Raw genomic sequence first — 13,994 nt, 5'->3', positions numbered from 1 at the left:
TTTTTCCGTGTCCGGCAACGGATCGCAACCCTCAGTGTTGCCCCCGTACCGGACCGGGGACCGGCAACAGGATCGCAACCCTCGGCGTTGCCCCCGCGCCTCGCTCAGCCAGTGAGCGGGAACCGGTCTGTATGTGGGATCCGAACCCTCGGGCGGGAGTGCCGCCGCGCTTCCCAAGCGGCGCACTTATCCAGTGTGCCACCGGGCCGGCCCTAAATCTTTCTTTTTGATGATGAAAAAAACTCATTTTAAAAAACCAATTTCCTGGCTGGCCAGTTAGTTCACATGGGAGAGCATGGTGCTGGTAGCACCCAGGTCAAAGGTAAGGGCCAGCCAAAAAAACAACGAACAAACAAAAACCAAAAACCAATTTCCATTCAGCTGAATCAGGGGCTCAGCCACTACAGTTCCCTGAACCTATTTTAGCTTTTAAAATGTGGTCAAAGCTGAGTAATTACAGAAGGGCTTCAACAAGTTACACACCCCCAGACTTCCCAGTGCATGAGCCATACCCAACAGTAGGTGGGCAGAGGACCCCAGGAAGAACACTCTCAGAGATGGGAGCAAGATGACTTGGAAGCACCAAGGAAGCCTGAAAAATCACTGACAATGCTGCTGATCCCTGAGAGGTGAGTTTGATGGAGAATGACCCCAATATGAGAAAAGCCCAGGCTGTGCTATAGGGAAGGGAAATCCAAGACAAGAACATTTACCAGTAAGAGGCAGTATAGGCCTCTGCTGGCTATGGTTAAAACCCATTGATTTTACTGCTCACATTTTCTATGGCAGATTAGAAAGCCATATCAATTCTTTAAGTAAATCTAATAAATACAAATGGGGCTCCAGAAGCCTCTGCTGTAGGAACACTAGCATTTATAGATGTATAAAGCTGGTATATGGGGTTGTCTCTTACATTCCAATCTGGAATCAGCTTCCAAGCCACAGAATTAAGCTGCTCTGAGGAAAAAAATCATGCTGCCTCCAAATGTGATGTACATATATGGGCACACACCCATGACAACCACCTTCTGCAGCTGCTCCTAACTCCACAGTGTCAAGATGACATGCATTACGCCAGAAGCTGAGGGGCTGAAAGGCTTTCCTAATAACACCTACCTTGCCTTTGTTGAAGTAGTGGATGATCTTCCGGCACAGTCCCTCTTTCCGCTGCCACTCTGTCTGCGATGGGTAGTGGAGGAATTCCCGCAGCGGCCGGTCCTCCCACTGCAGCAGCTCACAGTAAAGGAGCAAGGTGAAAGCAGCCTCTGTGGGGATAGGCAGCATGGAGATCCAGGCGCTTGCCCTCAGGGGCCCAGGAGCAGCCTGGTGCCAGGGAACTGTGCTGAGCAGAATGCCAGGGCAAGGCATATGCAGTCCAGGTCAGGGACACTGAATACCAAAGATGAGACTGTGGGCTGCCCAGCAAGCCAATATCCCTCATCCACAGCATGAAGGAGCCAAAGACCCTGGTAGACACCTTCCTCCCATGGCCTGGTCACTTGTTCTGGGCTCCAGATAAAGAATAAAGAATGGCTCAGCTACCTGAGAATCTGCGCACAGGTTGCGTTGCTTTGGGAGACACTGATACATCACAGAGAGCTCTTCATTCCTTTCTGCTCAACTGACTAGTTTTCTTTCTAATATTAGAACTGGCTCTTAGGGGTAAGCATCAACTAAGGCTTCCTTCAGTTCTCCCTAAGCCAGCCTAATGCCTCCAGTTCCATTTTCTTCCCTCAGCATGGCCATGGCAATGACCCTTTCCCCTCATCTCTACTGTTTCTAAAAGGACCAAAGAGAAGGAGTGTGAATGTTAGTAACTGTGTGATGGACCTGGAGCTAGAGACTCCATTCCTGGCAGTACCTAAATTGAAACTAGACACAGAGTGGAGGACTGCCAACATCTTACTCTATGTGTGGAACAATTAGAGAGGGTTATATAAAACAAAAGCAGCTAAAAACCATGGCTTCCTAAACTCCAAGGATGAGTCACACTGAATTATAGCCACTGATCAGGGTCCTCACTACACAGTCTTCTCTTGTTCTATTTGCTCATTTTTAGTGGCCATCTCCCACTGACAAATTATTTAGTTCTACCTCATGCTTAGCTTTCAAGGCCCTACTCAAACCTATTCCCCACGACTATGAAGAATCTCATTTCTAATCAGTTTGTGACCTACTTCCAGTTTCAGCCAAACCCACTGGCCTGTGACCACTCTCTAGGCTCCTCTTCATCCTCGTCTTTCTACCTGTGCCCTTGCCACTTGAACCTCCTTCTCAGGGATGCACATGCTTCCTCACAGGATCTGGGAGGCCCTTTCTCTCTGGGGATAAGCCCTGTGGCACTCAGGGCCTTTCTTTGGTGCTCAGTAAATCATGTGAAATCTTTTATTTCCCTGCCTGTATTCTTTTCAGATGTCATTCCTGGAGTCACCAGAGACAAGACGTAACATCTTCTGTCTGTCCTAATCTCTGAACTAGCCTCTCAGTCATGGCCCAGTCTTCTAGGAATTTAGCAAATGCCTCTACTGATACATGGAATATATCGAAGTCTTTCTCTTCACTGTCCTCTCAGAGGGTTGCTGGGATCATGGGTGGAAGTGGATGCAGAGAATGGCAGCCTCAGCCCAGTCATTTTAGATTTAATTCTTGCCAAGATGTACTATCAGAAAAGGTGGCATCTATGCCAAATACTCTAACATCTAGAGATAAAGAAGGAGGATTCTTTGTTTCTACAAATCCATCTAATTCTAATAGTTTGCAGACAAGAATAGCTTGGATTTCCTGGTCTGTCATACAAATTCGAGTCCTATGACCTAAAGGCTAAGACGTAGTTGCTGGTCACCAAAGCGGAGAAGACAGCTATTTTGGGGGAAATATGGTACAAGGTGACCAGACAGAACACACATGCATGCACACACCCTCCTGATTCAGAATGGCTCTTAGTAAACAGAGTGTGATAGGCACCCTGAAATGCTTGAAAATTTGTTCTTGTTAGAAAAGATCTTAGTAATGTATTAAATTATAGATACAATGAAAGGGTCCCTGTCTGGCCTGTCAGGAAGTCAGATGAACACTCTCCATACACTCCACTGGGAGCTCAATGTGGGGCTGCTGTGCAGTTGCAGGGAAAGAGCCTAGACTGCAAGGCAGGTCTGCTAGTGAACTCTGGAAGTCCCAGAGTTAGGGGAATATTCATTCCTTTGTTATGGCCCTGCCTTAGATTGAGTGTTCCCCCAAAACTTGACTCCCACTGTGACAGTGCTAAGAGGGTGGGAAATCCTATTATGGTAATTGAAAGGTGGGGCCTTGAAGACATGATGAGATTGCAGGACCATGCCATAATGAATAGATTAAAAATGGTGGTCCTAGGCATGGTTCCGAGGGCTTTAAAAAGAGAGTGAATGAGATTAGGCTCTCTTGCTCTCTCTGCTCTGCCATTTCAGCAATGCGATACCCTGCCATCACTGTCACCACCACCAAGACCTTCACCAGCTATGCTCCCTGGACTTTGGACTTCCCAGCCTCAGAAACTGTAAGCAACAAATTTCACTTTCTTTATAAATCACCCAGTTTCAGATATTTTGTTATAAGCAACATAAATGAACTAATACAGAAAATTAGTACCACAGAAGTGGTGTTGCTTATAACAAGTACTTTAAAATATGGAAATGGCTTTGGAACTGGGTGTTAAGATGCTGGAAGAATTTAGAGGAGCAGGCTAGAAAAAGCCTAGATGTTGGTGAAAGTTTAGAAGACAAGAAAATCAGGGCAAGTTTGGAATGTTTTAGAGACTGGTTAAATGGTGGTGACCAGAATGCTTATGGAAATATGGACTGTAAAGACCATTCTAAGGAGGTCTCAGATGTAAATGAGAAGGGACTTATTGGAAACTGGGGCAAAGCCCACACCTGCTATGAACTGGCAAGGAACTTGGCTGCATCATGTCCGTGTCCTAGGACTTTGTGGAAGCCGGAACTTAACTGTGAACCAGAGTATTTGGTGGAAGAAATTTCTAAGCAGCAAAACATTCAGGAAGTTGCATGGCTACTTCTAATAGCCTACACTGATTTATGGCAGCAAAGGCATGACATAAAGCCAGAATTTAAAAGGGAAGCACAGTGTAAAGATTTGGAAAACTTTCAGCCTGGCCATGTGGTAGAGAAGCAGAGCATTTTCACAAGAAAAATGCAATGGTACTAAGAAGATTAGTACAAAAGAAAGGGATTATCAAGAGAAGAGGAAAGGGACCCCTGAAGGCATTGCAGAAGCCTCTGGGGCCAACCCTTCTGTTAGAGGCCCAATGGCCTAGGGAGACAGAATGGTCTCAGGGAACAGGTCTGAAGTGTTCTCCAGGGCCACCTCAATTTGCTGGTCCCCACATCAGCACTGTGGCTGCTCTGACTGCTCCAGCCATGGCTAAATTGACTCCAGGTGTGGCTGGACCCACAGCTTTGGAAAATACAAGCCAGAAGCTTTGGTGGCATCCACATGATGTTAAGTTTGCTGGTGTGCAGAATGGCAGAGCTGTGGAGGCTTGGGAGCCTCCACCCTGACTTCAAAGGATGTATAGAAAACTCTGGGGGCCCAAGAAGAGATCTGTCACGTGGCGGAGTCACTGCAGACAGCCTTCGCTGGAGCAATGCTGAGAGGAAACATTGGGTTGGAGCTGCAGGAGAAAAACCCCATCAGCGCCATGCCTAGTGGAGCCATGAGAGGGGGATCTCTATGGAGACACCATACCTATGGAGCTACCAGAGTGAAACAGCCTGGGGGAGCTGAAGTGTGGCCTGAGACCAGGAAAGCCATAGAAGCGGAGCTGCCTGACGACTTGGGGATCCAACTCCCACACCAGCATGCAAAGGATGTTGAACATGGAGTCAAGCAACGTGATTTTCCAGCTCTGAGATTTAACGCCTGCCTGCTGAGTTTTGGACTTGTTTGGGACCTATTACTCTTTCTTTTGGCCCTTCTCTCCCTTTTTGAATGGGAATATGTACCCTATGCTTGTCCACCATTGTATCTTGGAAGTAGGTAACTTATTTGAATTCAGAGATGGGATTTTGGACTTTTGAGCTGAAACAAGTTAAGACTTCAGGAATAGAATGAATGTATGTGTATGTGAAAAACTCATGACTTTGGGGGGGCCAGGGTGAAATGCCTTAGATTGAGTGTCCCCACAAAACTTGACCCCCACTGTGACAGTGTTAAGATGGTAGGAAATCCTATTATGGTAATTGAAAGGTGGGGCCTTAAAGACATAATTAGATTACAGGACCATGCCATAATGAATGGATTAAAAATGATGGTCAAAGGCATGGTTATAAGGGCTTTAAAAAGAAAGTGAATGAAGAGGTTAGGCTCTCTTGCTCTCTCTGCCATTTTAGCAACGTGATACACTGCCATCACTTTCGCCACCACCAAGACCGTCACCAGCTATGTTCCCTGGACTTTGGACTTCCCAGTCTAAGAAACTGTAAGAAATAAATTTCATTTTCTTTATAAATCACCCAGTTCCAGGTAATTTTGTTATAAACAACAGAAATGGACTAATACAGGCCTCACTTAGCTCCAGCTCTGAAGGTCCTAAGAAAGGCTCTGTTCATGAGGAGTGACAGTGAGCTCAGGATGATCTGAACCTGATGTACCAGAATTTGGAGGTCACCCTTGATGCTTCAGAGGGGTGGACAGGAAGGAAGGAGAGTGGAACAGCCTCAGACAGTGGAGGACATGGCATGAAGACACAGTGGAAGTTCCACCTCTCCACCACGTGCCACAAAGGAGTGGAGGGAAAGGAGTAAGGTAAGGGCACAGCATGGGCCCCAACACTCTGGTGAGATCTGGAAGGCACCATCTCAGAGCCTTTCTCTGCCAGCTGTACATATCCCTCCAGTCCCTCATGAGCAGGCATGGCTCTCCATTCTCCCCTCTCACCTGTATAGTTTTCAGCCTGCAAGTGCATGTCACAAAGCTTATGGATATAGCGAATATACATCTCTTCTTTGTTAATCTCAGATTTGTAAAAGTTCTGTAAGAGAAAGAAAAGAAATACATAAATATGAGAGAGTCTACCACCTGTAGAGGCCATACTTGAGCTCCTGGCAGCTGGCCAAAGAGCTGGATATGCTAGGAGAGTAGTGTGGGGTGACAGGTCCTGGAGGTGGACAGCAACAAAAACAGAAAGGACCAGGGAGTGAAACCACTGGCAGGTCTGTGCCCTGAGTAGTGTGAAAGAGGAAGAGCACCAGGGCAGATTGGGGATCAGGGCAGATGGAAAATCAGGTGTGTCAGGGTTGGTGAGACCTTGCCAAGAGGCCAGGCTAGAGCTTTGCCCAAAGAGAAACTCATTTTATTTCTTTCCCAAATGGGCATGTATCTGGTGAGGTGCAGGCCTCCAAGATACCAGTAACAGAGCTGATGTCCTAACTCAAACCATTAAGCCTACAGCCATGTACTACAGAAAGGCCAAGACAATCACAGTGCAGGACAGAAACCATCCCACTAGGCAGACAGAAGGAAGAGCCCATGTCCTCTCACCATCAGGTTAACAGTGCAGCCAATCTTCTTATTCTCTGTTTCCTCTCCTTTCATGCAGTCCCTGGAAGGGAGAGCACAGATGAGTACCCATGATAGGAAGCAGTGCCTCTGGGACAAAACACAGAACTGCAGTATCAGTGGGGCACTAGTATGACCAAACTCCAGATTAGGATGCCCTCCAACAGGAACTGCTTCTACAGATGAGGACTATACTGTGAGCTCCCTCTGAGCTTTGGACCCACTCTTAGGGCTCAAAGATCTCTGTACAACTGATCCCCTTGTTCTCGTGGCAGAGTGGAGAGCCCACATGCTACACCAGGGCATTAAATGGCACCCACTAGTGTCCTCAGCAAAAACGGTATGTCAGTAAAGCAAAAGGCCAAATCATCAAGTTCCCAAAAAGGGAGGCACAGAGGTCTCCTTAAAGGGCACATTTCATTTGGTGGGACAGTGATGAATAAAAGCCAAGACTCTTCACTCCAGGTACTTAGTTTCAAGAACCTGTAGTCAGAGCAACCACAGTATGGCTGACATGCTCATCATCTAATTGGCATTTCTCCCTATGGTCTCTTCCAGAGGTCTCTTCCTCTGGAAACATCTCTCATCAGAAGCAGCAGGGCTGGTGCTTCTTTCTCATTCAGAGGCAGCTTCAGCCAGGGCAGAGCTACATTCATACCTAGCAGGGTCTGGGTATAGGAGGGGTCAGAGATGGCCTGAGAGAGACAGGATACTCTCTCTCTCAGAGAATAGGAACACTGAGAATGGATCCTTCCCAAGCGAGACAAGGGGCTGGTCAAAGCCAAGCTCCTCTTGGAAGGAGCAGAGGCACAGAACAAGTAGATGAAGGTAAATGAGAACCAGACTGATAAATCCAGCAAGAAGTATCCTGTACACATAGCCAGCCAGAGTCCTGCTGTGTCTCCTTCCACAGCACCCCACATTGCTTAGAAGATCTAGTTCCTTGTGCAGCAGTGTGTTGGCAGCTCTGCGGAAAAGCTGCAGGAGGAGATTTATATTTATATGAACCTCTAGGGTCAGGATGGAGAGTGTGTCTTGGCTTTCCTCACTGACAGACACCGGGTCCAGTGAGGAGCAGCAGAACTGGGAGTGAGGAGCCTAGGCCAAGTCACTGAGCCTCTGGATGGTCATTTGACAAATGCAGTTATCCCCACCTTCCCAGCACACACAGAGAGAACTCTGAGGTGACTTCTTTGAAAGAAAGGGATACTGAAAATCCATACCCCTCTCATGGTATTGTGCAAAGCCAAATGTCTTTCTTCCTGTGAAGGTCAACTGTTAAAGTTGACAGCTCTGTAGGGTTTGGAACCAAGGCCCTCCTTTCTGGGGTTTGCCCTATCAGCACATTTACCCCACAAGGCATTTGGTTCTAATGCTGCCAGACATGAGGGTCCTAAACATTTCTCTGCAAAACCTGTCCTTAAGTACCAGCAGGGCCAGGAAACTGTTGTGACTTTTCAAGAGGAGTGAGCCTTAGGGCCAGATTGCCAACTTGTTCCAAGCAATGCCCAAGGTGGCAGGAGGCATCTGTCTCCCCAGTAAGTTGGCCCCATGGAGGGCAGCAAGATCTTATCTACCCACTTTCGCATTTAGTGGTTTGTATTTTCTATAAAGTGTCTGAAATGCTTACCAGGCATCACTTCCTGTTTGGCCATACCAGAACTAAACAGAAAAGAAGTGGCCTCAACATTGTGATGTCAGGGCATTCCTACACACCTTTGTGCTTCATGACTGCCTCTCCCATGCACTGATAACAGCAGGCTTTTGTCTGTAGCTAGTCAACTTGGAGGTTGGAGGTACGGGGTGTGAGTATTGGGGACTGGCAGAAGATAGAGCTGGAGAGGTGGGCAAAGAGAAGTTCACGAAGGGCCTTTGATGCCATGTGAAAGACTTTGGACTTTGTTTTGCAGGTACTACCAATGAGAAATGGAGAATGAAACTGGTTTTGGCCATGAGTTGGAGGTGATTGTAGAAGGTAGCTAAAGAACTCTAATAGGCAGCTAGAATGAGGCCTTGCAAACTATGAAATTAATTTCTGCTTTTTCTGGTAGGCTATAGACAATAAGGCTAACCTTTAGTAAATGTTGTAGTGAGGGGGTGGTACAGGCTTTGTTCATCTCTCTTTCCTAATGGCAGGCACAGGACAGGGTGGGGATCTGGAATGAACAAGGAACTTTCCTGTCTCCCCAAAAGGCCAGGTTTGACCTGTAAGGCCCAGGAAAAATGGGCTAAAGCTCACATAAGCACAGCTGTTCTGCAGAAAGAGGAAATGCTCAAGACATGAACACATTTCTCAGGAATTCCATTTTCATATCTAGGCCAGTGCATTGGACATCTGAGTCTTCTGCATATCAGTACCTTCTACTTCAGTAACAACTGGACCTGATCTAAACTGCCTCATTTCCTGATCGAAGGGCTGAAAATGCTCCCCCTTGGCATCTGCACATCTTGTAACACAGAGGAGACAACTATTGCTTGGAGCAGGGTTTCATTTCTTTATCGTTCTTCCTCATTCCTTACCATCTTCCTCCAGACTCCCAAAAGACACTCTTAGCCATTTCCTAAACCCTGCTGACGGAATAATTAAGGCTGCAGTGTTAGTTTCATTGTCACTTTGTACTAATTCAAAAGCCATGATATGACTGGGAACGCAGGCTTTCATGAAAAAAACTCTAATTCCACATGAACTCTCACAGACTGAACATAACATGAAGATATCCAAGCTTATAGGCTATTTCCTCTAATCTGCTCATGGCCAGGACTAGGGGACAGAAATAAACAGACTTTAGGTAAAGAATGTAGGCATGGAAAAGTGGGGTCCCTGGTCCCTGGAAAAGCCAACTGAAAGTCCTCCTGGGTCACACCAGGTGACATTTCCCTGCTCATCTGCTATATGACTCAGAGGGAGGTCTGCACTAAGGACCTACAGCTGTTTTCCCCCTTGCTGTGCCCATTCTTCTGAGCCTTGGCCTTTCAGGATTGAAAGCCAGGTATCTGTATGTCTCTGAAATGCCTCCTGGGTGCATGTGCTCACACCTCATGGGGGTGGGGGATCCCAGGAAGCCCTCTCCAGCCTCCCCCTGAGAGAAGGCTCACTTTCTCTCTCTCCTTAGTCATTAGATTCCTAATGACTGGTGATGGCACCTAACACCAGAACAGTCCTCTCCATGAAGTACACATGGTCTCAGTTTTAAGATCAGGAGGATGCTCTTGCTGGAGAGAGTAACCTGACCATACAGAAGAGGTATGGTAGGTGCCTGAGAAGATACCTGTAGTCAAGAAGGCGTTCCATGAGGCGGGTGACAGAGGTCACAAAGGAAATGCCGGTCTCGCGCCACGTTTCCTGTTCAACCTTCTCCAGCAAGCTATTGATGGAGGGATGGGGAAGCAAACACAATTAATGAGCCTTCCCTGAGCACAAAAGTGAGGTCTGAGAGCCCATGGGGGCTGTGATAGGCCTGGAGACGGCAGACTTACCACACTGCAGTCTTACCTGGGGTAGGGCCCAAACAGCTGGGTTCTACTCCATGCAGCAGAAAGCAAAGACAAGGAGATTACTGAACTGGCAGCAACAAATAAACACATCTCCCATTTCTCTAAGTTCCTAAGAATGCCATCAAGGTGGAGGTGAGGTAGTGGGTACAAAGTCCCAGCCCCCTTAGGCATACACTATGTGGTCTGTTCAGGAGTAGCTGAGTAAGAGCCCACTGAGGGATAAGCCTGGCTTTGCCAATTGGCTGACTGCCTCTATCACTACCCAGAGCCATCCTCAGCAAGCACACAAACCAACCTCCTCATGTAAACCAAGAGAAGGATTCCCACCAGCCTCAGGGGCCCAGCATGAAGGACAGTGTGCAAGTCCAGGAGCTACCCTTGGTCAGCCCCACTGTACAGTGATGTGCCAGAGCCAAGAATTAAATGCCCAGTTCCTTTTCTCACTTGACAGCCCCATGCTCCTGACACATCAAGGCAGCCTCTGGCTTCTTCAAAAAGCCTGGCTTCTGAGATCCTCTGCCATCCCACATGATGATCCTCTGCCATCCCCTGTCTATTCTAGGGGACAATGACCTGAACTCTTTCTGCTTGCTCCAGGAACGAGCCCAGGTCCAGGTCTCATGCCATACAACTCTATTCCTGATTCCTATCCACAGTGTCCCTTGCTCTCTAAGGTCATGAGAATCACCTGGAGTGGGGGCCGAGCACTAGGGAATCAAATCCACAGCCTGGCTGCTGTTAATGCTAATGATATGATGACCATCTCCATGCACAGAGCTTCTTGCCTAGACTGGAGCTTCTGGTAAAGAAAGGTTTCCCATGTGACCTATGTTGTTAGAGAAGGCAAGACCATTGACTCTGCCCTCTGAGCTGTATGGATAAAGCCACTGTACCAGCATTTCTCAAACTGTGTTCTACAGAGTTCTGCTGTCCCGGAGGACTGGGAGCAGTGTTCTTTAGTACATAAGCGTGTGAAATGCTGGTCACTACATCCTTCTTTTTGGAGATTTTTCGTATCCTTTTGCACATGAAAGGGCTTTGAGAAGTCCTATAATAAAGAGGCTTGTTCAATTTTGTTTAGTTGAATCTTTTCTAAACTAAATAGCCCATGATTTACTTTTATTTCAGCATACCTACAAACATTTTCCCAAAACAAAAATTGGGAAGTGCTGCTCCATGTTATCAGTGGCTCTCAGTTCTCAGACTGATTTTAAAAGAGTTCATGAACACTATTTGGCCAGGCAATTAGTGAGTTATTTCTGTACTCTTTCCTTTGTAATAAAGTCATTTGTTAGGGACCAAGGAAGAGATTTCTCTGCATTGTTTCCACAATTAGAAAAGTTTCAGTTAAAAGAGAAATACTTAAAGGATAGATTCATTTCCACAAATTATAATTATTTAAATTTCAAATAAGTTCACATTTTATCTCATACCTCAAGGAACAAAACAGGCACGGTATAGCAGAAAGATTCCCCTCTTTTGAAACTGGAAGATCTGGGTTCTCCTTCCAGTGCTGCCTCTTACTGGTCACGCAACTGAGGGCATGCTAACACTTCCCTGAGCCTAGTTTCATCACCTTTAAAGTGGGAAGAAAGATAATATCTGTCCTGCCCACCTTGCAGGTGTGTTGTGTGGATCAAATAAGGCAAGAAATGTCAATATATTTTGTACACTGTAAAGTTCTAAGCAAACTTACAGTATTATTACTGGAATAATACATTAGAAGTTTATCTTCAAAATGGCACTAAAACAAAGAAAATTTCAAAGCTTGAAATGACGAATGAGATGGGAGGATACTCTGGAGTTGTAAACATCTTAAGATTTCATTTTTTAGGAAGATAAAATAGCATCACCCACTACCCGGGAGGGCCATGTGTAGTTCCCCATAATCCCTCTTTTGGTCTTATGCTGTGGCAAGTCCTTTAATGTCTCTTGGCCTCCATCAACTCAAGACAAGCCATAGCATGCTGAACCTGGGAGAACCTTGACATCATTCAGTACAACCACCTCATTTCACAAACAGGGAAACTGGCCCAGAGCGGGGATATGACTTGTTTAAGAGCCCACTGCAGTGTTTTTCAAGCTCACCATACTGTCTTATAAAACAAGGCAAAGAGGAGCCCCTCTTTCAGAAGAGGATTTATTTATTTTTCCCCACAGAAATGCCAGCATTGAGCCCTAAACAGATTGAGTCCACGTGAGCTGTGTACCCAGCTGGATGAAGTGCATGCTAGGAAGACATATGATGATCCTTTTCTTGTCAGCAAATCTAAGAGCTCCAAGTTATTATCTGTCTCTATCTCTTTAGTCAGCTATGGTGATCCCTGAGAAAGCTTGCTTTCTTGATGACAGAAAGTAAGCATTGCTACCTCCAGGAACAACCCGGGGCTCTCTGGATACCCAACCTCTGAAGCCTGCTAAGTGCAGGTTTCACCTCCACCCTTCATTGGTCTGCTTCACCCCCTCCCTCCCTGAGTGTGGGTGCCTGGGACTGGACCAGCTTACAGCAAGCCGAAGAGCTCCCTGTAGCTCTCATCGCCTTTCCCTTCTGAAACCATGCTGTCCAGCTTGTCAATCAGCTCCGCCTCCACCTAGAAGGAAGCAGAAACTTCGTTAACCTGAGCCAACCTCAGAGGAAGAATGGGAAATTCTTCCCTGCTTCCTAATTTTGTCCTTGCTCCAAAGAAATACCAGGGAAGATAGGATCTCACATATAGCACAAGAAACCACATTTGTCTTCCCCAATCAGGAAGGCCTCCTACCCTAGTGGTTTAAATAAGAGGTGGGACTTAAAAACTAGTCAGCCAGTCAAAAAGGAAGCTTGCTTGGGGGGCTGGTCTTTATTCTAATGGCTGGCATTAGTTGGGGATGACTCAGACATGAGTATTTCCCTCAGAGATTCTCCTTCAGGATGACAGACTCCACTGTTTGTACTCACAGGACCTAAAGCCCTTGGGGCAGATGTCGCTGCCCCATCACTGAGTCCACTGAATTTGTTATTGAATACTTAAACCATGAAGAGCGATACTACATTTGTTTCTACCCCACAGACCTGCAAGGGTCAGCCACTTTTCTTTCTTCTTTTTTTTTTTTAAAAGATGACCGGTAAGGGGATTTCAACCCTTGGCTTGGTGTTGTCAACACCACACTCAGCCAGTGAGCCAACTGGCCATCCCTATATAGGATCCGAACCCATGGCCTTGGTGTTATCAGCACCACACTCTCCCGAGTGAGCCACGGGCCAGCCGGGGTCAGCCACTTTTCTGACAGGCCTCACTGGACTTACTCTGAAGTGAGAAATTAGTTGTAAGAAATATGACATAAAATCTTTTAAACCCTTCATTAGCCTTTAAAATGTGTTACTGTGGTATGACATATAGATATTTCATATAAACAACAAGAACAACAAAAAAACAACATGGCTGCATTTAATAATGTGCTATAAAAGAAGCCTTTACTAACTCCACATAGGCCCAAAGAATCCTAAAAAGAAGTAATAAAAAAAACCTGGATTATTAAATTCATTGAAGGCAATTAGGGCCTCTGAAGTCCTATCAGCAGAAAATGAGGATGGATGAATATAAATACGGCCTTTTTAAAAAGTGGTCTGCTACATGGCCAGGGCAGGGACTATTGTACATTTATCATCAGGCTTGATGACTCAGTTGCTTGAATGTATATTTCAGAGAAAATAGAAAGTCTGAGACCTGGGGTCCTTAGGGATCAATGCCATCCTCTCCTCTCTGTGCAGAGAAGAGGCATTAGCAGGGATTTGCCTGGGGTCATGTAAAGTCAGGTAGAGCTTGGTCTAGAAGCAAAGGTGTCTTACAGAGCTTGCCTTGCCTCACTGGGTCAACCAGCTGGTCACAAGCCTCCTAAGAGAAGGGTCTGATGACAACAAGGGATTTCTCTTCACATGTAGAGGTACAGGTAGATTGTGCTTTCCA

The 13,994-nt window shown here is 46.3% G+C and overlaps 1 protein-coding gene across 3 annotated transcripts in view; it reads right to left on the bottom strand.

Annotated features, from left to right (window-relative positions):
* Positions 1 to 13,994, bottom strand: part of DOCK3 (dedicator of cytokinesis 3) — a 208,549-nt gene that overhangs the window by 32,943 nt on the left and 161,612 nt on the right. For all 3 annotated transcript variants that reach the window (XM_008568116.1, XM_008568117.1, XM_008568118.1), the window contains exons 28-33: positions 12,553 to 12,638; positions 10,046 to 10,072; positions 9,822 to 9,917; positions 6,535 to 6,595; positions 5,932 to 6,025; positions 1,117 to 1,265 (exon numbers count right to left, since the gene is read on the bottom strand). In XM_008568116.1, coding sequence (XP_008566338.1) covers positions 1,117 to 1,265; positions 5,932 to 6,025; positions 6,535 to 6,595; positions 9,822 to 9,917; positions 10,046 to 10,072; positions 12,553 to 12,638 — 513 coding nt within the window. The remainder of the gene's footprint in view (positions 1 to 1,116; positions 1,266 to 5,931; positions 6,026 to 6,534; positions 6,596 to 9,821; positions 9,918 to 10,045; positions 10,073 to 12,552; positions 12,639 to 13,994) is intronic.

The sequence above is a fragment of the Galeopterus variegatus genome, unplaced genomic scaffold (genome assembly GCF_000696425.1).
Source record: "Galeopterus variegatus unplaced genomic scaffold, G_variegatus-3.0.2 Scaffold376, whole genome shotgun sequence".
NCBI classification, from domain to species: Eukaryota; Metazoa; Chordata; class Mammalia; order Dermoptera; family Cynocephalidae; genus Galeopterus; species Galeopterus variegatus.
The sequence above is the reverse complement of the archived record's forward strand: the minus strand, read 5'-3'. Positions and strand labels throughout refer to the sequence as shown.